Here is a 24,389-nt window from a genome sequence, read left to right as displayed (position 1 = left end):
CCGTGCCCCGCCACATCCCGCCGGCCTCTGTCCCCGCTCCGTGTCCCTGTCGCCGTGCCCCGCCACATCCCGCCGGCCTCTGTCCCCGCTCCGTGTCCCTGTCGCCGTGCCCCGCCACATCCCGCCGGCCTCTGTCCCCGCTCCGTGTCCCTGTCGCCGTACCCCGCCACATCCCGCCGGCCTCTGTCCCCGCTCCGTGTCCCTGTCGCCGTGCCGTGTCCCAGCCCCCTGCTCCCGCTGCGTGTCCGTGGTCTCCCCTGCATGTCCCTGTCCCCCTGCCGCCTCCCTTTCAGCGCTCCCGACCTTCTGTGCCTTGTTGCTGTGCTGGACCTGACGGAAGTTTTCGGGAAGTTTTGGGGGGAGGTTGGCGTTCTCCGATTTAATCTTTTCGGGCTCTAGTAGGACGCTTCAGGCACTGGCGCTGTGAAAGTGCAGTTATGAGTTTTATCTAGAGCTAACAAATGTGGTTTGATTTAAGGCCTGGGGTTCTTACATCCTGTAATTATTTTTTCGAGGTCTGTTTCTGTTCGAGCCGTGACTTCTCGCAGCTGAAATAGCTGTGCTTGCTCGCACCGTGGCTGCGTGCAGCCGGAGCTGTAAAAAGCTGCTTTACACCTCCGTGCCTGTTGCTGCGAAGGAAGGGAAGCTTTGCTGTTCGACGCTTGGCTGTGCTGTAACACGTGTGTGCTCCCTGGTGTGAGTGAGGAGCGCAGGGAAGAGTTTCAGGCTGGCCTTGGCTGTGCCGAGCCTTCAGGGGCTCTGCGGGTTCTCCTCATTGCGGCCCGGGCACAGCCGCCGCCAGCAGCAGCACCGTGGGTCGGCTCTGTGCGATTGCACCGGCAGCGCGTTGAGCAATACAAGTGTCGCTGCATTCCAAAAAGTAAACAGCAGAAATGGGTCACGGAGTGGGAATATTCTCCGTGCTTCCACTGTGGAGCTTTGGGGAGAAAGATGTCCCAGAGTGTCAGCTCGGCATTTATTGCCTCTGTTAAAGGGAGCAGCTGTATCTTGAGGATTTACATTTGTGAAGGATGTAAGTAGAGGTTTCAGTAGAACTGGTGCTCTCAGTGAGGCAGCACGGCAGGTTGGTTTGGGAGGCGTTCTGGAAAGTTGGAAAGCAGAAATCTGCTTCAACTCTCTGTTTCAAGTGCAGCAAAGATTTTGGCCTCTGAACTTCTTCAGATCACTAAGAAATGAAGAGCCAGAGCATTCCCTACTTTAGCTTAGTACCCATCCCAGTGGAGTTTTGAATTTAGCACAGCTTCTTGAAAAGCAGTATCAGAGATCAGCTGCTGGCAGTGACAGTGACTGCCAGTGGTGTGCTGTGGTGCTCACACATGAGGATTGATGTTCCCGTGCCAGGAGGGTGAAGTTGGTGTTTCTCTCCTCCCTGAAGGCAGCGGGAGCCCCACCTGTTTGCCTGGCTGTGAGGGGGGCCCTGAGGAGCAGGTTCCCTCTTTGGCAGCCCATGTCCTGCCCTGAGCCCTGGAATTTCATCCATTTGCTGCATCTGGGTGTAAGAGTTGTGCTGAGGGATGTTGAAGTTGGTTTGTCCTGTGCACTTGTGTGTGGAGCGAATCCAGGCTCTGCTTGTCCCTGACACTCAGGGTGGAGCGCCTTGAAGCCAGGGCTGTCCCACGGGGCAGGACCCGTGGTGAATTTCATCTTTTTTCCTACTGAGATGTGAGTCCTGTTTCCTTTCTGGGTTGTGTTGCTGGGGCAGTGTGACACAGACTGCAGGAAGGAGAGGGGTGCTGCTGGAAATGTCTGTGCAGGTGCACGGGGAGGCTTTGCCTGTGAGCCGTGACAACAGGAGGGTAATTGTTAACATTCCTGAAGTGACAGCCATTCCCAGGAGCCTGAGGTGCCCAGGTGGTGCTGCCGGCCTGGCTGCTCCCGTTGGTCCCTGGTGATGAGCAGGACAAAGTCTGGTCACTGCTCACTGGCCAGCTCAGGGTGGCCTGAGGACAGGCAGAGCTGTGAGTGAGGAGATGCTCGGTGCAGCGTCCTTTAGGAGGTTTAGTCTCCTTAATCCATCCAAGTGGGGCTTGTCTGATGTTTCTTTCCCCACCTAAAGGAACACTTTCAGTGAAGTGGAAATCCTTCCCCCGAAGAGCTTTGAAACCAGCGAAGGTTTAGTCACTTTCTTACTGCTGCGATTGCATCAAACCGGGTCTTTGGCTTGCTGAGCACAAGGGAGTTGCTGTGAACCCCTTGGAAGAACTGATTGTTTTTCTTTGTTGTGCTTTGTGTGTTTTTCTGGGAAGGTGGAGGGAGCACAGAGAGGGGCTCAGATCCCAAATCTGGGACAGATGTTCCAAAAACACATCCCTGACTCCTGAGGTGGTTGAAAAGGAGTGCAAAACCCCCCAAATGCCTGAGTGGGGAGTCTGCTGTTTTGCAGTAGTTTTCAACAGAGAAAGTAGGAGCCAAACATTAGGCAGGATTTGGGTGGGTGATGAAGTATCCTGTGGTTTTAGGGGTGGTCAGTAAAGCTCCTGTCCCGCTGCTGAATTTGCCCTTCCTCAAGGAGATGCTGGTAGCTTTGGCCTCAGCTGCTAAATGGTGATGTGCAAGTGAGGTTGGTGTATCTGAGACAGCTGCTTCTTGTGCTTACCTTGGTGATTGTCAGGGCTTCAAAGCAAAACTGAAGTTATGTGGCTGCTTTAAAGTGTGCAATTATGATCTGACCCATTTCTGCCTGGCCAAACCACATCTCTAAAGTTACAGAAGCTAGGAACAGGTTTATTGCAAGGTTCAGGCAAGTTTTGTTGTGTTCACTCTTCTTGAGTGGAACGTGTGCATTCAGCTGTGCAATAAGGATACATAAAAACACTTAATATCTTCATAAGTAAAACTACTTAATACCTTCCTGTACTTGTCTCTGTGCATGTACTTCTTCTACGTGTACTCTGTCTGTGCTGACAGAGCTGATACTTCTGGAGAGAGCTCCTCACCAGAGCTGCTGGCAGGGGGAATTGTTTGTGGTAAAGTGAGGATGCTCCTGTTCCCTTCTGTGCCTCTGCCTCATTAAGCAGTGCAAGTTGTGTCAAGGAACAGCATCAGTGGCCACTTCAGCAGCCTCTGGCTTGTGATGTTTGAGAGGAGATAAAAATAACCAACCCAGTGACTTTAAGCAGCCCTTATATTTTGATGGTAATCCCTATTCCGGCAGGCACAGTGTTGTAACTCTTGCATGAATAAAATCCCCTTGCCAAATGGTACCTGTGCACAAAAGGCTCTGAGGTGGGGTGTGCTGATGCTGGAGCCAGCTGCAGCAGCATCTGAACTCCAAAGTGGAGAACTCTGTGCTGCCAGCCAGCTGTCAAATTGTGTCACAGATGGGAAAAATCTGATAACCACTAGTGTGAATCTCACTCTTTTAAATCCCAGTTCTCATGGCTCCAAATGTGATGGATTTGGGAGAAGAACTTTGCTTTCCTGCCTTGTTGCAGACACATCAAAGTAAGAGGAAAGTATAATGGTCTGGTCTTCCCTGCCTCGCCAAAGACTGATCAGTTCTGAAGCAGAAGCATAGGGAAAAACAGGGTGTATTATATATGTCAGTGTAGAATTAACCGCAGATAGTTCATGGGCACTGCAGTGGTTGTGAAGGAGCTGCAACACACACAGTTGATGGTTGGTAACAGAAAAATAACTGTAAAAATAACTGTAAAATAACTGTAAAAGTATACAAACTGCCAAACAACCAATCCCCCAACCTCCTCGTTCTTAAATCTTTCCCTTGTTGTGCTCTGTTATGGAGGACAGAAACAAGAACACACATGCATGTACCCAATCAGCACCAGGATCTGTTTTGGGGATGAGGGAGTGCTGTTCCTTTCCTTGGTCCTTTGGGAGGCAGAGGATGGGGGAACGGGAGTTTTGCCACCTGCCTTGGGGGACTCTCTGAAGTCCCAAAGCCCCACAGAACAAACATTTGTGGTTTAATATCCCAAGGATGTTAAAAGGAGATGCCAAGCCAGGAATGGGAATGGACCACGGAGCAGGGTTGGGATGCTGCCCAGCAGAGGGGCGACCATCCAGAGGGTCCCACCAGTCTGTCCCTGCTGCCCAGGTTTGGGATGAGCAGGCTGGTGACTGTCCCCTGTGTTTGCTCCACAGGATGAGGAAGCCAACCCTCCTGAGGAGGAAGATGAAGAGATGTGGAAGGATGGAGACAGTGGCCACCAAAGGCTGGGGAAGGCACAGAGCCAGGTAAAAGATGGTGCCTTCCTACGAGGGGGACTTGTCTGTCCCATTGGAATTCAGGGCATGAGGTTAATGGAACAAAGGGATTGAGTTCATTTTCTTACTCAGGTTCTCATGTGCCTTAAAGACATTTGTGAAAAGGTCATTATCCCTAATGGAATCTCTGAAGAACAGGGGTTGAAGCTTTCTGAAGTGGCCCAAACCTGCCTGGATGTATCCAAATGCAGCCCCTATTTTTGCGTACAGCTGGGATGAGAGCTCAGCTGCTGTTACTTACCAGCTCCCAAGTGTAGCTCAGAGGCTGCAGCCCTGAAGAGGCAGGCTGTGGTTAAACAGCCTGAGGTACCAGAGAGCCGGAGTAATTCCCTAGCAGGTAACCCGGAAGCTGCATTCCAAACTTTTGTCCACATTTATCTCCCACATGGAGTTGCCCAAAGAAGCAGAGGTGGGGTGTTCCTAACAAAGGGACATGCAAATTCATCCATGGTAGAGGGCTTAAAATTCAAGTGTGTGTGTAAGTTCCTTTAGGACAGTTCCTCTTCCGTAGCATGAGTGGAATTTAAATGAAGTATCCAAATCCTGACAAGCTTGTATGACGTATGAACTCCCAAGCCTCTGCAACTGTTTTACAGCCAGGAAGGGAGACAGGAGTTTGGAGTCTCTCCCTTAAAACTGGCTGCTGGTTTGTTTGACCAGGCATAGGAAGAATTGTGTATTCCCTGGGGCTGTTCTTATGGAGAAAGGTTTATTTATGTGCCCTGGGTTTATTCAGTGTATCTCCAAAATGATGGAAACTGATTTCATTGAAATGCCAGGGCTGCCAAATCCTTTCCCCAGCCAGAGCTCAGAGCCAGCCTTGTGGGAAGGGGTTTAATCCCCATTTTCCCAATCCCTTGAGGCAGCAGCACTGGAGCACTTGCACCCAAACATGTCCAAGGTGCTGAGTGCTGGCAGAAGGCAAATCCAAGGATTGGACAGTAGGAGTTTGCACTGCTCCTGTGATCCCAGACCTGGAGTTGTGCTTTAGAACTCCCAGGAGATGCTGCCTCACTCAAACCCCATTTAAAGTTCAGCGTCCCTCCTGGGTGGCTCAGGTGCTTGGAACAGGGTGCTGACAAGGCCAAGATTCTGAATTCAATCCCCACATGGATCAGTCACTCATCACTGTTTGACTTGATGATCCTCGTGGCTGTTTCAAACCCAGAAATAAAGAGTAAACAGTTTTCATGGCTTTTTAAACCCACGGTTTTTTCCATCGGGGAGTGCGAGCCACAGAGAAAGTGGGGGAGAGGACGGAGAGCATCAAGTCTCACCGGGCAGGTGTCGGATGAGCGGCTGGAGCAGGACCGAGCCCAGGCGGGGCCCCGGTCCCTCACCGAGCGCAGTCCGGACTCAGCCCCAGCGCCCGGCCCGGAGCGGCTCCTCCCGCCCGCGGGACCCGATCCAGCGCCGCTCGTTCCGCGGGGCCGCGGCGGGCGGGAGCCCCCGGGGTTCGGGCACGGGGGAGGGGGCGGAGGGTGCTGCTCTGCTCGGGGGTTGCGGTGCTCTCGGAGCTCCGGGCCGGGGGCGGCTCCGCATCCCCGGGGCGCCGCGGGGCCGCACCCGCACCGGAGCGCGCTGCTGCCGCTCCGCGCCCGCCAGGCGGCGCCCCACGGGCCAGGGCCGCGCTGAGGGGGCGGCGGCGGCGGCGGGAGGGCCCCGGGGTGGCACGGGCGGTGTCCGCGCCCCGCCCTCTTCCAGCCGCGATCCAGCGCCCGCTCCCGGGAACCGCCGCCCTCCTCCTGGGATCGGCACCGGCGCGGCCCCGGCTCCCCGCGGCCGCACCGGGACCCCAGCTCCGCGCCGGCCAAAGAAGCAGGAGCATTCGTTCGTTTGTCTGGGGATTTTTTTTATGTGTGCTCACGCTGCAGAATGTCGCGACCCCCTCTGCTTTCCCCTACCCCACCCGTCCCACTTCCTCCCTCTCTCTCCCCGGGCCCCCGTCCGGAGGAGAAAGGAGGAGGGGGAAAGGCCGGGAGGGAAAGACGCCGCCCCCTCTGCACCGGCCCATCCCCCGGACTCCCCCTCTGCCCCAGGACCCCCTCCTGAGGAGGCCCCCTCCCGCCCCATGCCCCCCTCCTCTCTTCCCGCCCCCACCCCTAACCTGCCCACACCCCTCCCGCCAGGAGCCCCCCTCACACCCCCGCAGTTGCTGTGTGGAAGCCGGAGTGCCGGCGCTGTGTGTGAACAGCACTGCGGACCCGCCGAACGGGTCCGGCCCTGTGTGGGGACTCCAGCGAGGGCGGGGGACGCCGGGCTCCGGCCCTCTGGGCTTTATTCTCCGGCACCCCGAGCCCCGCGGCTGCCGGAAAGAGGGAGAGGGAAAGACGGGGAGAGGAGCGCAGCACGCACAAAACTCCCGCCCGCCCCGTGATCTGGGTGAGCCAATGGCGGCCGAGGCGATTTCCGCCTGGGGACCCGCGCACCTGAGCAGGGCCCGGCCCCGCCCCTGAAGCCGCGGCCCCGCCCCGGTCCCGCCTCACGGAGCCCCGGCCCCGCCCTGGCCCCGCCTCACGGAGCCCCGGTCCCGCCCCGGCCCCGCCTCACGGAGCCCCGGTCCCGCCCCGGCCCCGCCCCAGCCCCGCCTCACGGAGCCCCGGCCCCGCCCCGGCCCCGCCTCACGGAGCCCCGGTCCCGCCTCACGGAGCCCCGCCGTGCCCAGGATGGGGCTGGTCCCATCGCTCGCGGCCGCGCCTCTCACACCCGGGACGAGCCGGGGCTGGGACCGGCTCTGGGACCGGGGTTTCGGGTCCGGGTCCTGCCCGTGTCCGCTGGGGGTCCCGGGACCAGAGGACCGGGGCGGGATTGGCGCTGGGATGGGCACCGGGCTCGCCGCGGGCGGGAGGAGCCGCTCCGGGACGGACACCGGGGCCAAGCCTGGCGCTGCCGCTTCTGCCTCGGCTGCGGCCCCGCCGGAGCTCCGGGACGCCCCAGACCCCGCCGGGCCCCGCCGGGGCGGGGGAATTTGTTTTGAACTTTTTATCCAGCCTAGGCAGATAACTCTCATGGAGAAACCCCAAAAATAAGAGATATTTGGGGACGGGGGGTCGGGGCACGGGCATGAAAAAATTAAAAGCCCATTGGGAAAAATAAATCTGTGGAACAGCTCATTTCCAATCCTGGACCAACTTCTGTGTGATCGGCTGGGATTGATTCCAGCTGCTCCTATGGGATTTTTGGCCCGCGGGACTCTTATGAAGTGCCAGGTACGGAGCATGACAGGAGATAATGGGAAAACTCTCTGGATCAGGCAGTGTCCCAAAGAGCTGGCAGTGTCCAGCATTCCTGGCTGGAATTTGGGGATCTCAGCACAGCCCTTCCATGGTGTCCCTGTGGACCTGGCAGTGCCCAGCATTCCTGGCTGGATTTGGAGGTGACAGCCCCCCTTCCGCAGTGTTCCTGTGTCTCTGCTCACCATCCCTGCCCAGGGTTTGGGGGTTCCAGCACAGCCCCCCCAGCACATCCCGCTGCTTCCTCAAGTTCCCTTTACCCAGGATTATTTTTGGGGTGGGGGCACCCAAACCCAGCAGAATTGGCTTTAACCAGTTTTGGGGGCTCTCCCCTCTCCCCTCCTCACTGAATTCCTGCTGCCAGATCCCAGCCTGAGGCTCAGCTCCCCATCCCCTCAATCCCTCCGAGGAACCGGAGTTGGATTTCCCAATCCAGCAGGGCAGCAGTGCTGTTCCTCCTCACTGCGTGTCTTGATTGTAGTAACTGCTTAAGAAATAATTCAAAGAAATTTGGAGAATGAAGAGACAATAAGAGCTGCCAGCTCCAACCAAGGGCTGCTCAAACCCCTTCTCATTATTTGCTTTAATTAACCAATGCAAATGAACCAGTCCAAACCACATAAATATGGTTTTACTCTTTTTAATTGAGTTCTAGAGAAATATTGAAAAATACAAAAAACCCCCATTTTTAACCCCAAAACTTTTCTAGGAGATACACAGGGCAGGACTGCACTGCACTCCCAAATTGGGAGAACTGGGAGAAAGGAAAATCCAGAGTGAGATTCCTGGGAGATTGGTGCAGCTTCTGCAGCCAGAACAATCCTTGGTCTGAGCTCACACCTGTGGGATGTCCTCAATATCCTCCCGGGCCTTTTCATTAAAAGCAGATTTCCACAGAGAATTAATGAAATACAGAAAATTAAATGGGAAGGGAAAGGAGCAGCTCCCTCAAGACAGCAGGCTGCAGCATCCAAAAGAAAATGAACACAAAGATTATGGATTGGGACCATCCCAAATTCCCCATGTGGAATACCGCTCCGCTTTGCTCTATAAATCACCACTTCTCTTGGTGGACAAACCCTTCAGCTTTTTTTCCAATTCATGGAGTTCCCAACTGTGGCCGCCGAGATTCTCTGCACCGTGTCCAGAGCAGGATCCAGGGAGACACGCAGGGAATTCCCATGGGAACTGCCCAGGAAGCTCCTGGGGCTGTCCTGTGCCTGCAGCCCAGAGGGAGATCCCTTCCCACAGCTCCTGCTGCACTGACAGCCACAGCTCCCCCCGCCCCTGCCCCGGCAGTGTCCCTGCGGTGCCAGCGGGAAAGGAGCCTCTCAAGGACACGGTCTGGGCATTCAGGGGAGAAAAGGAGTTCTCAGTCCCCAGCCTGATCCAGCAGCTGCGCCTGGCCGTTGCTGGTAAAGCCCCGGCACAGGCCACCTTGTCCAGGGAGGCCATTCCTGCAAAATCAGGGGAAAAAAGGGATGAACCCTGAGCTCCTGCAGTTAGCCAGGAGCTTTGCCAAAAGACTGGAATAAAAACTCACATCCCCGGCAGAGATAAAAACAGAGGGAAAAAATGCAACCTGATGAAAAGAGAAGGGAATGATTTGAACTATTTGAAATGGATAAGAGGAAATGGCCTGACGTGATCCCAGAGGAGGTTTAGGCTGGATATTGGGAAGTCTCACAGTGGAAAGGCTGTCCAGCCCTGGCACTGCTGCTCAGGGCAGTGGTGGAGACCCCATCCCTGGAGGGATTTAAAGCCATGTGGATGTTGCACTTGGGGACATGGGACAGTGGTGGCCTCAGCAGCACCGGGGAACGGTTGGACATCGTGGTCTCAGAGGGCTCCTTCAGCCTGAAGGATTCCACGATTCCAAGGACACCTTGGACATGGCCAGCACAGACACACCTGTGCCTGCTGCAAGCATCATTTCCCCTCCTCTCCTTCGCTCAGCTGCCAAACATTCCCTGGTGACAGGGAACACAGGAGCAGTCCTTGCTGTGGGAGAAGCCAGCAGGATTAGATCTAATTCCCTTCAGAAGGAGTTGACAGGATCCAGCCAGTCCTGTCCCCAGCTGCTTGGGAAACTCCCAGTCCTTTCCAGCATCAAGAGAGGGAAATCACCTTGTGCCGAGGGACAATGACATGAGAGCTGTGGGGAGAGAGCGGCAGAGATGGGAGAGGAACAACACCAGAGCTTTGCAAAGGGAACACCTGCCGGATCAATCCCCAGGACCTGTGGAAAACATTTTCCAGCTGACCTGTGAGTCCATCTACTCCTGTCTTCCACTCACTGGCCTTTCAGCCACGGCCAGGAGCTGCTCTGGATGGAAGGTCCCCTCTGTGTCCATGGATGTGGCTTTTCCCTCACTGCCCCCATGGTCTATGGGAACTAAAGGAGAAGGAAAGGATTGAACAGGGAATAAAACATCCATAAATACAGCAGATATGGCCTTATGCCCTCTCATTGAGGTCATAAAACAAATAATATCCCAAGCTATTGTGATTAAATTCACATTTAGCTGGGAAAAGCTAGAGGAAACATTCCTGATCCCCATCTCTGACACCTTCCCTTTGCAGTACCTGTCACCCTGGAGTGCCAGGACAGTGGGGAATGGCTTCCCACTGACACAGGGCAGGGACAGAGGGCATCTTGGGAATAAATTCTTCCCTGTGAGGATGCTGAGGTCCTGGCACAGGGTGCCCAGAGAAGCTGTGGCTGCCCCTGGATCCCTGGCAGTGTCAAAGCTCAGGGTGGATAGGGCTTGGAGCAAGCTGGGATAGTGGAAGGTGTCCCTGCCTGTGGCAGGGGGTGGAGCAGGATGAGCTTTTAAGGTCCCTTCCACCCCAAACCATTCTGGCATCCCATGGCTCCAGCTCTGGCATGGCCCTGCCGGAGCCAGCAGCACATCCTGGTCCTCCCACCCGAGGGCTGGAGTTCCGTGTGTTCCCTGCCTGGGGACCCCTCCTGGTGCCCAATTCCAGCCCTTTGTTCCGTGCACCTCATGGCCCCGGACTTGTCACGGTCCTTCGCCAAAGCTGCTTCCCCAGCTCTCCCCCATGGCAGATCCCTGGGGCCCCTGCCCTGGGCTGACACCCCGTTGTTTTGCACCAGGGGCCACCCCAGCGATTGCTCCCGCTGGAATTTCCCCCCCACGCTGGGTGTGTGGCTGCTGGAAGCCAGGAGGTGCCCCTGAGTTGGGTTTTTGGAAGGATGATTGGGGATTTAGCACCTACTGAAAGCGCTTGATGGACTGCACATGTTGGTACAAAAATGCTGATTTGTGCCCAGGGCTGCCTAAACACCCATCTTCTTCCTTGTTTCTCCACTACCAATTGGTTAAACTGGAACCTCTGGGAGATGGAAGGCTCCCACAGAGAGCTGGAGGTTTGCAGGGAGAGCAGAGTTCATCTAATTCCACTTGACTTCTTGTTCTTCAGCTCCTCCACATAGATCCATCAAAGGGCCAGGAGCTGGGGACCGGGAGCAGCGGGAGCCAGGGCTGGCAGGACTGCTGGCTGCTCCCTCTGGGTGGTTCAGCCCTGTCTGCAGCTGAGAGCAGGCAGGGGATGGACACAGGGCTGGCAGGTGGGTGCTGTGCCCCCACAGGATTTAATCAGCAACTCCAGTCACCTTCTGCTCCTTGGGGTGTCCGGAGGTGCCCTCACAACCCAGAACAGACATGTGGGCTGGGAGCTACCCTCCCATGGATCCTTGCCTTTGGGGGAGCCCATTTCCCACCCCTGAGAGCAAATGTATTTTTCTGTCCCTCGTTTGCAGACCCTGAGGCTCTGGCTCTGGCGAGCACGAGGAGTCTGGAGCCACGTTAGCACAGGAGATGGCAAAGGAAACGGTGGGAATGAGGACACTGCACAGTCCACAGGCAGGAGCAGAGGGAGAAGAGAGGCAGGGAGCAAGGGGCTCCTCCCTGAGCAGGCCTTTAATGCATCCTCTGGTCATTTTTCCAAGTGATACCCACTGTGTGAGAGATAAAGTGGCCAAATCTCCATTACTGGGTCAGTGCCAATGTCCTCTGACGTGAGGCAGCTCTGACGATTCCAGCTCTGCTCCTGCGCATCCCACCTGGGTTATTTCCAGCCATCCGTGAGCTGGGGTCACCTGTGCCCTTGGTAAGAACAGCCCACAGCCAGGCCCAGCAGCTCTGTGCTTGCAGAGGGATGCATTCAGCTCTGTTTCATGCCTGGATTGCCCACTCCTGTGCATCCTTCTGGGAAATGCAGCAGGCCCTGGGATTTGGGCTCCTAGCCATGCGCAGCCTGGGGTCGCTTTCACCTTGGTCCCTTGGGTGTCTGTCCTCAGCAAATCCTGGGCTGCACCCCAGATGACATCACAGTGCTCCTCACCCGGCTCCAGAAGGTGGCAGAGGCATTCCCACAGCACGGCCAAAGGAGGAAAGGAAGGCAGAGCCAGAAGAAAGGGCCAGCAGGGGCAGTGCAGCAGCCAGAACAAACAGTGAGCATAGGGGGGCACCAATGAAAGCGGGGTGGACACCTCAGCTCGCAGTCCAGCAGGGCCGGATTGATGCCGTGGCACAGCCACAGATCCAGGCCCAGCAGCTCGGGAGGTGCCGCTACTCCAGGGGCACCTCTGGCAGAGCACGGAGCCTCCGGCACACAGAGGGAGTTTGCCTTTCCCTGAGCCCCTCATTTTCAGTAGTTCTGGTCTCAACACCCATTTCTGCTGTGCCTTCTGCACAGCAGGGAGGTGCAACCTTCCCAAAGGGATGCTCTCACCAAGGTGTCCTTCTCTGCCCCTTCTCCTGGCAGAGGGAACGCTGACCCTCTGAGCAAGACCCTGAGCGAGGCCGACTTCGTTGACTGCTTCCAGAAAACCAAACAGGCTTTGAACTTCTTGGTGAGACATGGAGGAGTTTCCATCCCATGCAGGGACAGGGCTTTTCCCTGTATATCCCAGCAGCGAGTGTTCAGAGGGAAATTAGAACAGAAAACACTGCCAAGGGACAAAGGTGTGAATTCCAGGTTCTTCAGAACCCAGGACAAGCACTGTGTCCTGTTACTACACAAACTGCCTGGGATTTCAGGGGCTGGGGGCTGCACCTTACCTGGTCCATCAGCATGTGCAGTGACAGAAGCCTGGGGATGGCTCTGAGTCACCTGAGCTGAGGCTCCAGCTCGGCTGAGTGGATGAACATCGTCAAGGTTACATGGTTAAACACTTTTCACTGTTAGCCGGAATCCAGAGCCTTGGCCAATTCCCACCATGGCTGAGGGCCCAGGGGCCTGAGCTAAAGCCTACAGGGGAAAGGGCCAGAGTGTGGTGCAGCCTGGGCAACATAACCCAGCTCCCAAAATAACATACCAAGCCTATGTGACATCTCTGGGGTACCAGAGCCCTTTGAGGGACACAAATCAAATCAACAACTGCCCCGGTGTGTAACTCTCAGAGTTCAAACTCTATACAAGTCAAGACATTTTGATTTTCCCCTTCCCTTTCTATTATTGAGAAAGTGTGCAAAGGAAAAAAAGCCCAGTTTTCAAGTGAGCCAGCTTTTCCAAAGAGCTGGATAGGTGAAGTCACACTAGTTATAATATACCAACTTAATGCAAAATTAAAGCTTTCTGCAGGTCTTTTATAAACCAGTATCAATCCTGCCGCAGTGTTGATTCTTCTGTTAGTTTTAACAGGCAAAAAACCCCTATCCCCCACAGCTATGCAGATTCTCTATGCAACACACCAGAACTGTCTCCCCTGTCCCACCAAAGCCAGCCACACACACAGAATACAGTGACAGCAGCTCTTTAAAATCAATTCTATCTCAATGAACTGTTTCAGGACTGAAAGGTCACCCTCCTCCAAACCCAGCTACGTTTGTGACTCAGCAAAAATGTTAAAGTTCTCTGTGTTTGTTTTTATTTCAGTTCCTCTTTCAGACTCCCTGCCTCTGCCATGGAATGCTTCAAACACTCATGGCACTGATGCCTCAGCCTCTTTGGGCTCTTTTTAAATGGCTCTTTAAGTAACAGCCTCTGATTGTCAGCTCTCACAGCTTCTCCCATTTTACAACTTGAATAGTAAATCGTGAAAGATTAATGTATTTTCAATATTATTTTTATTCTGTTAAATGACTGAATTTATATGAAAATTAGAGGCAGATGAATTTTGAACTGACAAGACTATTCAGACAGCTATAACCAAACTGAGTTTACCAGTTTAAATATGGATCAGGTCATCCTTCACTGGTTAAAGCAAGTAATTATAACTGTATAACCCAAAAGCCTGACTTAGTCCAGTAAAAGCTGAGCGGAGTAGAATAAATCAAGCCCATAAATACCATCAGCTGCTAAGCTACTGAAAAAAAATTCCAAGTGACATAATCTTGTCTCCTCCAGATTTGCTCTCCGCTGTGAATGGTCAGGGGCTGCCTCTGTTGCTATGAAAAGGTCCCACCTACATCAGGCCTGTTTTTTGTTGCCATTGCTCAATTTTTCCCAAGTGTTATTGAACACCTGCCCCTAGTTTTTGCCACTCCTTGCCCTGACACAGCCACTCAGGGAGAAAAGCTTTGAAGTTGGCTCCAGCCCTGCCTTTTGTTCACAGCTCCAAGGCCCTGTGGAGCCTGGCACCAATGAGGGAGCAGATAATTAGTAAGTGTCTCTCGGACCCCATTTCTGGCACTGGGAATGGATTTTCCTCTTAACTGAAACCAGCTCACTCCTTCAAATCAGTCATTTTAAGTCCTGGTATTGTTCTTCACACTCATTGCAACTCTTCTGACCAGCACCAGCACATTTCCATTATTACAGACTCACCCTCCTAGGACAGGAAAAAATCTGCCACACTGCAAACAAAGGCTCTGAGTCAAATCCACCAGGACCTCCCCAGAGCTCTGGCTGATAAAGCTCTCAGCAGCTCCAGCCAAGACTTAATGTCTGGCGAACAAAATGTTCTGGAAAAACGTCGTGCCTTCTATAAACACTTTTTTCTGGCAGATCCATTCTGTTGTTTTAAAATCTGGAGAGGCTGACTCAGCCTGGTTTCTGCAGGAGCTAAGGGAACACACTGGGTCCAGGGGAAGGTGGAGGGAATGGAGCGTGGGGAGGAGAGAGAGGGGCAGAGCTGAGCCGTGCGCAGCCCCTGGTGCTGCACGGAGCCCAGCTGCTCACACAAAGTTTATGTACACATTGCCCACATCCTTCGGCCTGCTTTTGGTGCCCAGGCAATTTTCCAGCATGTCTTTTGGGGGCAGGGAGCTGTCAGTGCTGGTGACAAATTGCCGCAGCGCATTCCTGCCCGACAGGCGGCATTTTTGCTCCTCCTTGGCAACGCTGTCCAGCAGGACTCCTCGGATGTCCTTGGGCTTCCCTGGCACGCCGAACATGACAAACAAGCCCAGGCAGTCCTGTCCCACCAGGCGGCAGAACTCGGCCAGCTTCTCAAACCTGCTCATGTTCTGGAAGCACTCGTCGGCCAGCGCGGCCTCCCGGCAGCAATCCTCGGCAGGGCCCTCGCCGCGGAAGAGCTCGGCCGGCTGCAAAGCCTGCACGGCGATCTGCAGCTTGATCTGCTTGTCAGAGCCACACAGAGTCCAGAGCCAGTCCACTCCGAACAGGGAGGACTGCTGCTTGGTCATTTTGCTGGTCATGATCCGCTCCTCCATGCCCTTTCCCACGCAGAAACCGATGAAGTTGACCAGGAAGATCTCGCTCAGCGTGTTTGTGGCTGGCTGGAATTTGCTTTGAGGATCCACAAAACCCAGATAGTCCTTCAGCCTTTGAGATGCATGGAACACACCCTGGCTGAAGACTTCACAGATGACGAGCATTTCAGCCTTGTTCTCCTGGTTGTCCTCCTGGGAGACCTTCTGGCCCATTTTCTCTGCTGGAGGTCGTTTCCACATGCACACTGCCTCAGGGACAAACCTTTATTTTCTAGCAAAGGCTGTGCAGGTGCTGGGCTCAGCCAGACCTATTCAGCTGCACACGGACACCTGCAGCCTTCCCAGCAAAGGTGATGGCAGAACTGAGCTCTGTGTGCCCACAGGGCAGCTGGGCTTTCTCCTGGGTGTGTTTCTCCACAGCTGACTGAGCAGGGACCAGCCCAACAGGCCCCGTAGCTTTCACACTTACTGAATCATCTGTGCTTGTCTTCCTTATTGTTAATTCCGGCACCATTTCTTTGGCTGATGTTATCGCATTCCAGCCTGATCTTATCTCCTTGGATCTCCTTTCTAGGACTATTGCACAGAAACCAATTTTTTTGGCACAGAGTGTTGCCTGGAGATGAAACCACCTTTTTCCTTTAATCTCCCAGAGAAGGGAGATTAACACCTGGGACTAGAGAGAGTCTCACAGCAAGAAGGGACAGAGGACCCTGGGAGGGCTCCCTCTGGAGAGCACACACTGAGCAATGATCATGTCACTTCTCACCACACCAAAGAACCCATGATGGTTCAAATCTGGATCCCAGAAATAACTAAAAGGTCTTGATATAGTTGATTTCTTAGCTGTTAGTCGAGCCCTGCTGCAAGCACTACTGACAAACTAATGAGTCAACAAAAAAAGTGTGATTTGGCCCCTTTTCCCGAGTTTGTTTTTTGAATAGAACAGAACAAGCTTCCATGGAAAATTAAAAGGAAAAAAAAAAGAGGATGTGAAAAAGGGAGCCGGCTTCCAGAAACACTTGGCATTTTCCACAGACTTTATTGGATTTCACATGGCAATACACAGCAGTTACGTTGCCCTCTCCAAAGAGGCACCAATTAAACACCCCACAGTAAGGACAGTGTGCACACACGCACCTAAAACCTCCTGACTTCATCACCTCTCTCGTGTCCCCACCCTGTAAGAGAAGCAGGGCTCAGATGGCAGCTCGAGGGGATGACCTGGCTGCCAGGAAAGGGTTGTTTGGAGCAGAATGCTGCTTACACTGCACTTCAATAAACAATCACTGCCCTCACTGATAACACTCCAGAGAAACTGGAGAGTGTTTGTGGCGATATCAGCACACAGTTTTGTGTCACTAGCTCCCTTTGCCTCCGGTGAATACCCAATCCTGTCCAGTAGCCAGTGACCAGTGAGAGCCATCCAGAGGAACATTTTTCTTTGGAAGCCTGCACCACATTTCCCAATGCTTCCACAGGGTTTTTTGTTCATCTTCCATGTAAATAACAACAATATTGCAGAGTATTCACAGAAGGGGAGCCTGAATCCACATCCCAAGCATCTGCACCCTAAACCTGCCCAGATTAAATTTTGCATCTTGGTACATCAATAATCACCTACACTGCACATCCTTCAAAGGTCCAGGTTATCAGCTTACATCATTCTAATGCTGGAATATGCCTCTGATCTGAGGGGAGCTCCCTGAAAATCCTGGGAAGAACCTTTCTTCCTTTCCTAGCTTTTTAAACAGTGTTTCAGAAACACCCCCAAAGTCAGCACAAACTCCAAATCCCCTGCACGACACCAGGAATGATCTCACTTCCAGCAAGGAGAGCGACAAATGAGTGACAAACACTTGGCAAAGCAACACCGCCGCAAGGAACAATTCCAGCCGGACTATTGTTTGCCTTTTACAGAGCAAAGCAGCTTCATGCCATTGTGCTAAAATACATGCAACGTTCAACACCATACAAACAACCACTGGAATAAAAAGTTACTTTTCTTTGTTTGTTTGCTTGCTTTTGGCTAGGACACCTCGCAATACTGGAAGTCTGACACAAGATTCCCACTGGCTAGTTAGGAATTTTAAAACCTGATGATCCTCAAGAGCAGAGGAGCTGTGCTTTAAGAAGGTAAAATGATGAGCAACACATTTGATATCTGAATTTTGGAGGAAAAGTCCCACCTTAGGCTTAATAATATGAAATAATATATTTCCTATACATTTCTCTATATAACTTTATTTTTTTTGCAACTACACCATCTTCACGTTAGTCACAGCACAGAAATATCCCTTCCATATGCAGGGAGTAATCTCAACTTTAAGGAAATTTTTTAAGTCATGGAAGTGTTAATAACCTCGTTGAATGCACTATCTACTGCTGCTGGGGACAATCAAGAAGACATTTTAAAATGTGCAGTTTCTGGATGAGTCACTGCTAGAAGAAACATGCTTTAGAATAGTTTCATCTCAAATGGAAGATCATTAAACTGTGCACTCAGTAAAAAGCAATGAAAGCAAACAGTTCCAAAGGTCAGCCTGCCTTTCCCAGTAACCAGCTGGTCTGCAAACTGGCAAAACTTTTTTACAACCTTCTCCCCTTCCCTCGCACACCTTCAACTTTCCATCACTCTATCTCACAAAATTTAAATTTTTGCTTTTATATGTACTTCATATACTCATTTTTTCTTTTTTTTTTCTTTTTTTTTTTATTTTATAAAACAGTATAAAAATAGGAGCAACAGTCAAGAGCTACCGGGGAGCTTACACAGGGCACGGATGACTAAAATCCTACACTGGATAGGGTGAACTGCTGTTTGTACCAAAGAAAAGCACTTAGAGAAGAGCAGTAACTTCTGGTTTTCAGCTGGGAGCTCAGAGAGAGCTGATGCACGCTATCTACAGACGCAGCACTTTCACCTAACACCTTGTGCTCTTTTCAAACAGTAGAAAGGATTATCTGAGGCCAGGAATAAGCAAAAGGAGCACTAGCATACCACATCAATTTCAACACAACACTCTGAAACATATCACCAGTTTGTACATTAAATAGAGTTAAAATGATTTCCATTCACCAGTGTCTGGGTGGTTTTTATGGCAACTTAAGTAGGCACCTTGTTTTTTCTCCTTTTCTCTTTAAAATTCTCCACCCCTTAGTGTTACTTCTAACAAACAGAAGCAAGAGCAATGCAAAGTATGTGATCTGTCACATGGAACAGGGATGTCCTTGCACGCAGGAGAACGAGCCTTTGTCAGTGCCTGGTGGTGACTGTCACACATTGGAGTCCTCATCTGTTATACTGGTGCTAGGAGAGCGAGTGGCAAAGTCTTTGAACATTTCATCTTCCTTCAGCATGTGCTGGAAAGGAAAGGAGGGAAGAGTCAAGGTTTCTCACAACTGGAGTCAGTCACCTGTCCTGTGCTGGGCAGCAAACACTGCCTACCAGCCACTGCTTTGTTCTGCTGAGGGAGGTTTTCGCCCACCCTGCTGCCAAACCAGCTCACTGCTGCCTGCTGGCCCCAGTGGCTCGGGGCTTCCACCCAGAAAATGCAGCCTGACTCCCAGCTGGAAACCCACCGACCATGGGCAATGGGGGCTGCGTCCTCTGCCCTCCCCGGTGTGTGGGGAGCCAGCACAGGCCACCAAACCTCCCCACCAGGATGGGCAGGTACCTTCCTGAACCACTTGGGTTTTTTGGGCCCTCCGTCCCTGCAGGAGACCCAAAGGACCCCACTGACACTGTTTTACATGAGTGACTGCCAAGGGGCTCACACCCATCCCACAGAAACAGAGACCTTACTGCACAGACCCCATTCACAGACTCACTGTCAGGTTGTTGATGCCTTCAGAAAATGCTCCTATTTGTCTCACTGTCCCTTCTGAATCTTCCATCTACAAAAACCAGAATGAATCATGAATTAATAACAACTTATTTGTATCATAGAGTGGAATCATTGAATGCATTGGGTTGGAAGAGACCTTAAAATCATCTCAGTCCAATCCCCTGCCAAGGGCAGGGACACCTTCCACTATCCCAGGTTGCTCCAAGCTCTGTCCAGCTTGGCCTTGGACACTGCCAGGGCTGGGGCAGCCACAGCTTCTCTGGGCACCCTGTGCCAGGGCCTCACCACCCACACAGGGAAGAACATTTTTCTAATATCCTAAACCTCCAAAGATCTAAACCCACTCTCTGTCAGTGTGAAGCCATTGCCCCTTGTGCTGCTAGGACAGAGGGACAATTAAGTGCAGCACACAATTTACTGACTACAGCTGAACTGTTCAGACCAAGGGAGAAGCATGGCTTGCCAGGAGAGGAGAGTTACTCCCGAGCAGGCCCTAAAGGTGCTGCGTTCACAGCTTCAACCTCCTTGCGAGGAGAGCCTTTTGTCACTAATGCTGTGTGACAGCAACAAGTCAGGGCCTTCATGGGCCAAAGCAAAAGGAAGACTTCCCTGGGAAAAGGAAGGTTTTCCCACCAAACCTGACAGCTCAAAGACTCAGAACTGTTAGAAACTGGCTTACCTGCTCCAGCCTGTCCAAATCATCATCATCATACACTCGCATATCCAGGCCAGGTTTAAAGCCCTTCTTTGATGTGCTCCCAGATGCCCGCCCCAGCTCCATAGGACACACATACTCCTCCACATCATCCTGCTTCTTCTTCCTCAGGCTCCCAAAATTGCTGAAGGTAAGTTTCTTTGGCTTAAAAGTGAAGAGAATTTGCCGAGGAGTTAGAGAATCAGCAAAGAACAGGCCTACTCGTGCCCTCTTGTGTTTCCATGACAAAGGGTCAAAACCCCAGTGCTGCTCTCCTACACAGATCTTCTGAGTTTCATGACAGTGGCATCTGAAAGGACAATGTGTCCTCACATTCTACCACTGTTAAGACACCACCATTTAATAGATCCCAAATGAGGTGAAAATTCTACATTAAACCATGAGTCTGTAAACAGTAAGGGACAGTCCCCCCTCCCAAACATCGCTCAGTACAGACAGAAGGACAACACAAGTGCTACCTCTTGTCTCTGCATGTCAGAGAGGCTGAGAAGTGGCCTGTTCATGGTAGACACAAGCCCCAGATATGCCAGGTCCTGCTCTCACGCTTCTTTCCTTAGGAACCAACCCCTTTTCTCAGACCTTACTGATGCTGCACCTTCCCAGCATGGATAAAACCAGGGATCCAAATGCTGACCTGGAGCTTCCCACCCCTCCCAGAACAAGTGGCCTACCTTGACTTTGGCAGTTGCTGTCAGGAGGACGTAGTCTGGGGACTCCATGGCTTCACGCTTCTGCTGCTGCGCCTCCTGCCCCACCAGGAGGTTGAAATGAGTGGCCAAGTGGCGCCTCAGCAGCGTCTTGTTGGGGGGGATGTTCAGCAGCTGGGCCATGGTTTCTACATTGAAACGGGGCTCCAAAACCTGGGAATCCAATCACAGAGAATCCAGCTGAAGCCAGTATTGTCTGATGAAATCTCAAGGACATCCAGGCCTATCTTGGTCACTCCCTAAGGCTGCTTTGGGATATTTGTTTGTATTTTAGAGAAAATACACAACAAAGAAGGAGGAAAGAGAGTTAGCTAATTAAAGGATTCCTAAAATACTAACTCCAGGCATTCCTTCTGGAGTTATAAATAGGAACAAATTGGCAGGTAAGAAGAGATGAACAGATAAATCCACCCTTAACTGAAGTACTGTGTGAAGCTGCCACAAAATGTTTACCCAGTATCATCTTCCAATTCTGGAAAAGGTAGCCAGAGGAATCATGGAAAATAGACACAAAACATCTAGAGCAGGGGTATAACTCCTAATCACCACAACAAACCTCTGCAGATATAAGTCTCTTGTCTGGAGTATGTGATGCTAGAGCAATTAAAAACAATCCGGGTTTGACAGTGTAATCCCAAATTTTATAAAGGTAACAAGTTTCCCCCACAAAAGAAAACCATATCCAGGTTAGGAAGGCAGAAAGTGGCTGTTCAACAGCATGGCAGCACCGTAGGACAGGAGGTGGAGAATGCCATACCAAAATAGAATTTTGAGGGGAATACAGAGTATTAAACCACACTATTTCCCCTCGAGACATTCATATCCTTTAAACCATAAGGTAAGAAACTTCCTATCAAGCAGAATAAGCAGAAAAGGCGTGTGCAGCAAAGAAAATGTCAGAACATGGACCTAGTGGTTGGCAGACATATTTTTTTTCCTAAAATGGAAGAAGCCACCCCAAAAGCTCACCATCAGCCCCCCGTGCACTCCGCTGCCCCGCAGGTTGGGCGCGTACTCTGCCAGATCCACGGAGCGCAGCCACTCCATCACGCGGTGGTTGGTCCACTGGGTGACCTCAGAAGGTGTCACATTGTTCTGCCAACAGGAGGGACAGGCAGGTAAGGAGACATCCCAAATCAGCTGAACCCCAGCCCCAATCTTTACTGAAACATACTTCTCCTGCCCGTAAGGAATACAATTCCACTTTGCACTTGAGAAAATAATCTCTTTCTGGATTGCTACCTTGCAGCAAGAGCAGCGTGGGGATGGGTCTGGGCAGGAGGCAGGGCTGTGTCAGGTCATTTGATTATTGTGCTGTGCACTAGGGCCATTTGCCATTTCTATCAGTAGAGCTGAAAATTCAGCTGGTTCCATCAGCTGCTGTGCTGTTCTTACAGATACACATCGTGGATCTAAATCCAAGAGTCTGGGTTGCTTTGTCATCCATTGCCCTATCCAGCATTTACTGCTTCCAAAACACAATGATGGCAGTCTCCTGCCTGGTAATGGGGCCAAGCTCCTTCTACACAGAAAATTTTGACAGAGCCATCAGTTTTCCAGAGAGTTGCACAAGACTTGTGGCAACAGCGCACTGAATTCAAGATGATTTGTTTTCCAGACAGCACATCAGAGACTGGGCCGAAACAGCCAGCTGTTGGCTTGGAGGAGAAGCAGGAGACTTGGAAAGGGGGACGTGAGTTTGGGGTCATGGCAGTAGAGGAAAGTAAGTGTTGTCAGAGCTTGAGGTTAAAAGAACAACATGAGAAACAGGAAACTAAAAATGAAGGAGAATGAGGAGACAGGAGGAGAGAGCAGAGCAGGAATAATCAAACACCAGGGATAAAGCCCTAGAGGATTCCTCTTCACAGCTTCCTCGTAAGCAGTACCTCATCAGATGGCCTCCTGCGCAGGCAGTTGGGCTCAAAGTTGTTTATTCTCAAAACCTGAATGGCTCTTTTGATGCTGAGGTGGTGAAGGACACTGATGACCTTCAAGGAGAGCAGATCATCCTGTCAAAGAGCAAGAGGGAGTTAATAAACACAGACATGCTTATTCATGGGAGAAGCATCCTCCTGGAGGGGACTGCTTTAGCCCCCGGCTTAAAATGGCACATCTGACACACCTGGGGGAAGATTTTAATGTCAGACAGGTGGTTCATAACAAACCATTGTCCCAAAATAAAAACTTCCTGTGTTGCACTGTACTAGCTCTTGGGGGATGGTTTTCACACAGAGCTAAGTACAAGAAAAACATGGCATAACAAGGAGGGGAAAAGGGTGAGATGACACATCCTCAGTGACAGGCTAAGAGCCAGAACAGCACCAACACACTACACTAGACTCACCTGGCATTTAATCCTGCCATAAGTTACCTCAAGTGTCCAGCTAGAAATTTAACTGAAAAAATAAATTACCCTGAAAATTGGGACATTGTCTATGGTTAGAATAAAAAAGAGGGAAGAAGAAAGTGCTTCGAAGTCCAAGTGCAATTCAGCTAACTTAAATAAATTTATGCACCCTTGTTCCAGGGTTAGCCTGGCTTAATCTTTCAGTTTTACTTCTATGTTATGAGCACTGGAATCTATTTTGTCAGATACATAAGACAAGATTCTTTGCTTATCCAAACATCCCACTGCATTCAGGTAACTTTGTAATGATGAATCTGACAGTAGGTTACTATGTCATGGTTTATTTCATTTATTATAAAATAATAAATGTTCCTTATTAATTATTTTGAGTCGGAGTAACTTCAAAAGATCATAACAAGTATTAGTTTAATGCTTTGCATATTTTGTTGGTTATTTACGGCGAATCTGTTGTCATAATTTGATTGTTAAACTTGCTCTAAAAATATCCCCAGTGATTTACAGTTAAAGGGCAGTGACAATGGTAGTAAAGTCTCCCAGCACAACATCAAACTTCATGGAGGCTGCTGGCATCACACTTCCCAGGGTTAAGAAGGAGCAGAAACAATGTTATAATAAATAAAATTGCAAACCATGACATAAAACCTATGCAAAACACATGCCAGTGTGGCATGAAAGGGTAACTCATGGTTCATGAGAGAGCAGGGCTGTGATTGATTTCTTTGTTGTGCAGAAAGAATTAATATTAGCGATGTTCAATTTGCATTTGTGTCCCCAGAGAAGGAAGGTCTTATCTCATCTTACCTGAGCCCTTACACAAAGGAAACCTGACTGGCAGCAAAGTGGGGAGTGGGGAGGTGATGTCTGTGCTAAGCACTTTGAAATGCAAAAGCTGTTAAGTGTAGCCTGCCTTCAAACAAGCTCGCTCTCAGAACTTCAATTTCCTTCAAAGGAAATCGCTTGGGTTTTCTTCACGTAAGTAAGCAAGCTGATAGAATGCTTGCTCACTGAAGAAAAAGATTCCACCTGCTTCTATTAATTAATAACGATATGAACAGCAAAAGCATGAATGGCAACCACAGCATTTGCACACCTTTGTGTACAAAAGCCCTGCCTCAGCACACAGGTGTCACACAGAGCTGTTAAACTCAGGATTGCCCATTTCTCACGCACGAGTCTAAATTCTTGCTTACTGTGTTTGCTCTTCCACCTGAATCTAGTAGCTCTACAGACAGAAAGAACTTAGGAAATGCTTGCAGGTGAGCAGTAGTATCTGATTTCTATAGGCTACAGCTACTGGCATGAACACAGGACACTCACTAGAGTTTAAAGGGGTCCTTTGAACACTGAGGAGCCAAGAACATGGAAAGGATGTCAGGAAAGGAAGAAACCATTTACTCACCACAGTCATGTAATGGAGCATGCGGCCATCCACCTTCCCCTCATCAAACTGGGTCTTATACTGGGGCAGGCCAATGTCATCCAGCCACCCTAGGGCAGGACAGACACTCTGTCAGAGTGGCAGCCACGCTACCCAGCGGCACTCGCTGTTCCCGTCCCCAGTGCCCCAGAGCAGCCTCGGTTAAGGACCCCTGTCCAAAGGCACTGCTTCAGCATGCAGTAAAATCTT

General features: G+C 51.4%; 2 protein-coding genes across 11 annotated transcripts in view; both read right to left on the bottom strand.

The window, feature by feature from the left end:
• Positions 1-14,626: 14,626 nt before the first annotated feature.
• On the bottom strand, positions 14,627-15,364 carry REP15 (RAB15 effector protein; the record flags this gene model as incomplete). The annotated part of the gene is made up of 1 exon (XM_084206338.1): positions 14,627-15,364. The coding sequence occupies one exon, from the start codon at positions 15,362-15,364 to the stop codon at positions 14,627-14,629; it is 738 nt and encodes a 245-aa protein (XP_084062464.1).
• Positions 15,365-16,152: 788 nt separating this feature from the next.
• PPFIBP1 (PPFIA binding protein 1) overlaps positions 16,153-24,389 on the bottom strand; it is a 102,045-nt gene continuing 93,808 nt past the window's right edge. For all 10 annotated transcript variants that reach the window (XM_084205979.1, XM_084205984.1, XM_084205982.1 and 7 more), the window contains 7 exons: positions 24,162-24,250; positions 22,281-22,403; positions 21,364-21,489; positions 20,359-20,547; positions 19,652-19,831; positions 18,956-19,021; positions 16,153-18,487 (listed from right to left, as the gene is read on the bottom strand). In XM_084205979.1, the coding sequence (XP_084062105.1) occupies positions 18,401-18,487; positions 18,956-19,021; positions 19,652-19,831; positions 20,359-20,547; positions 21,364-21,489; positions 22,281-22,403; positions 24,162-24,250 (860 nt within the window). In that variant the 3' untranslated portion in view covers positions 16,153-18,400. The remainder of the gene's footprint in view (positions 18,488-18,955; positions 19,022-19,651; positions 19,832-20,358; positions 20,548-21,363; positions 21,490-22,280; positions 22,404-24,161; positions 24,251-24,389) is intronic.

This window comes from Fringilla coelebs (assembly GCF_963513975.1).
Source record: "Fringilla coelebs genome assembly, chromosome: 5".
Classification (NCBI taxonomy): domain Eukaryota; kingdom Metazoa; phylum Chordata; class Aves; order Passeriformes; family Fringillidae; genus Fringilla; species Fringilla coelebs.
The sequence above is the reverse complement of the archived record's forward strand: the minus strand, read 5'-3'. Positions and strand labels throughout refer to the sequence as shown.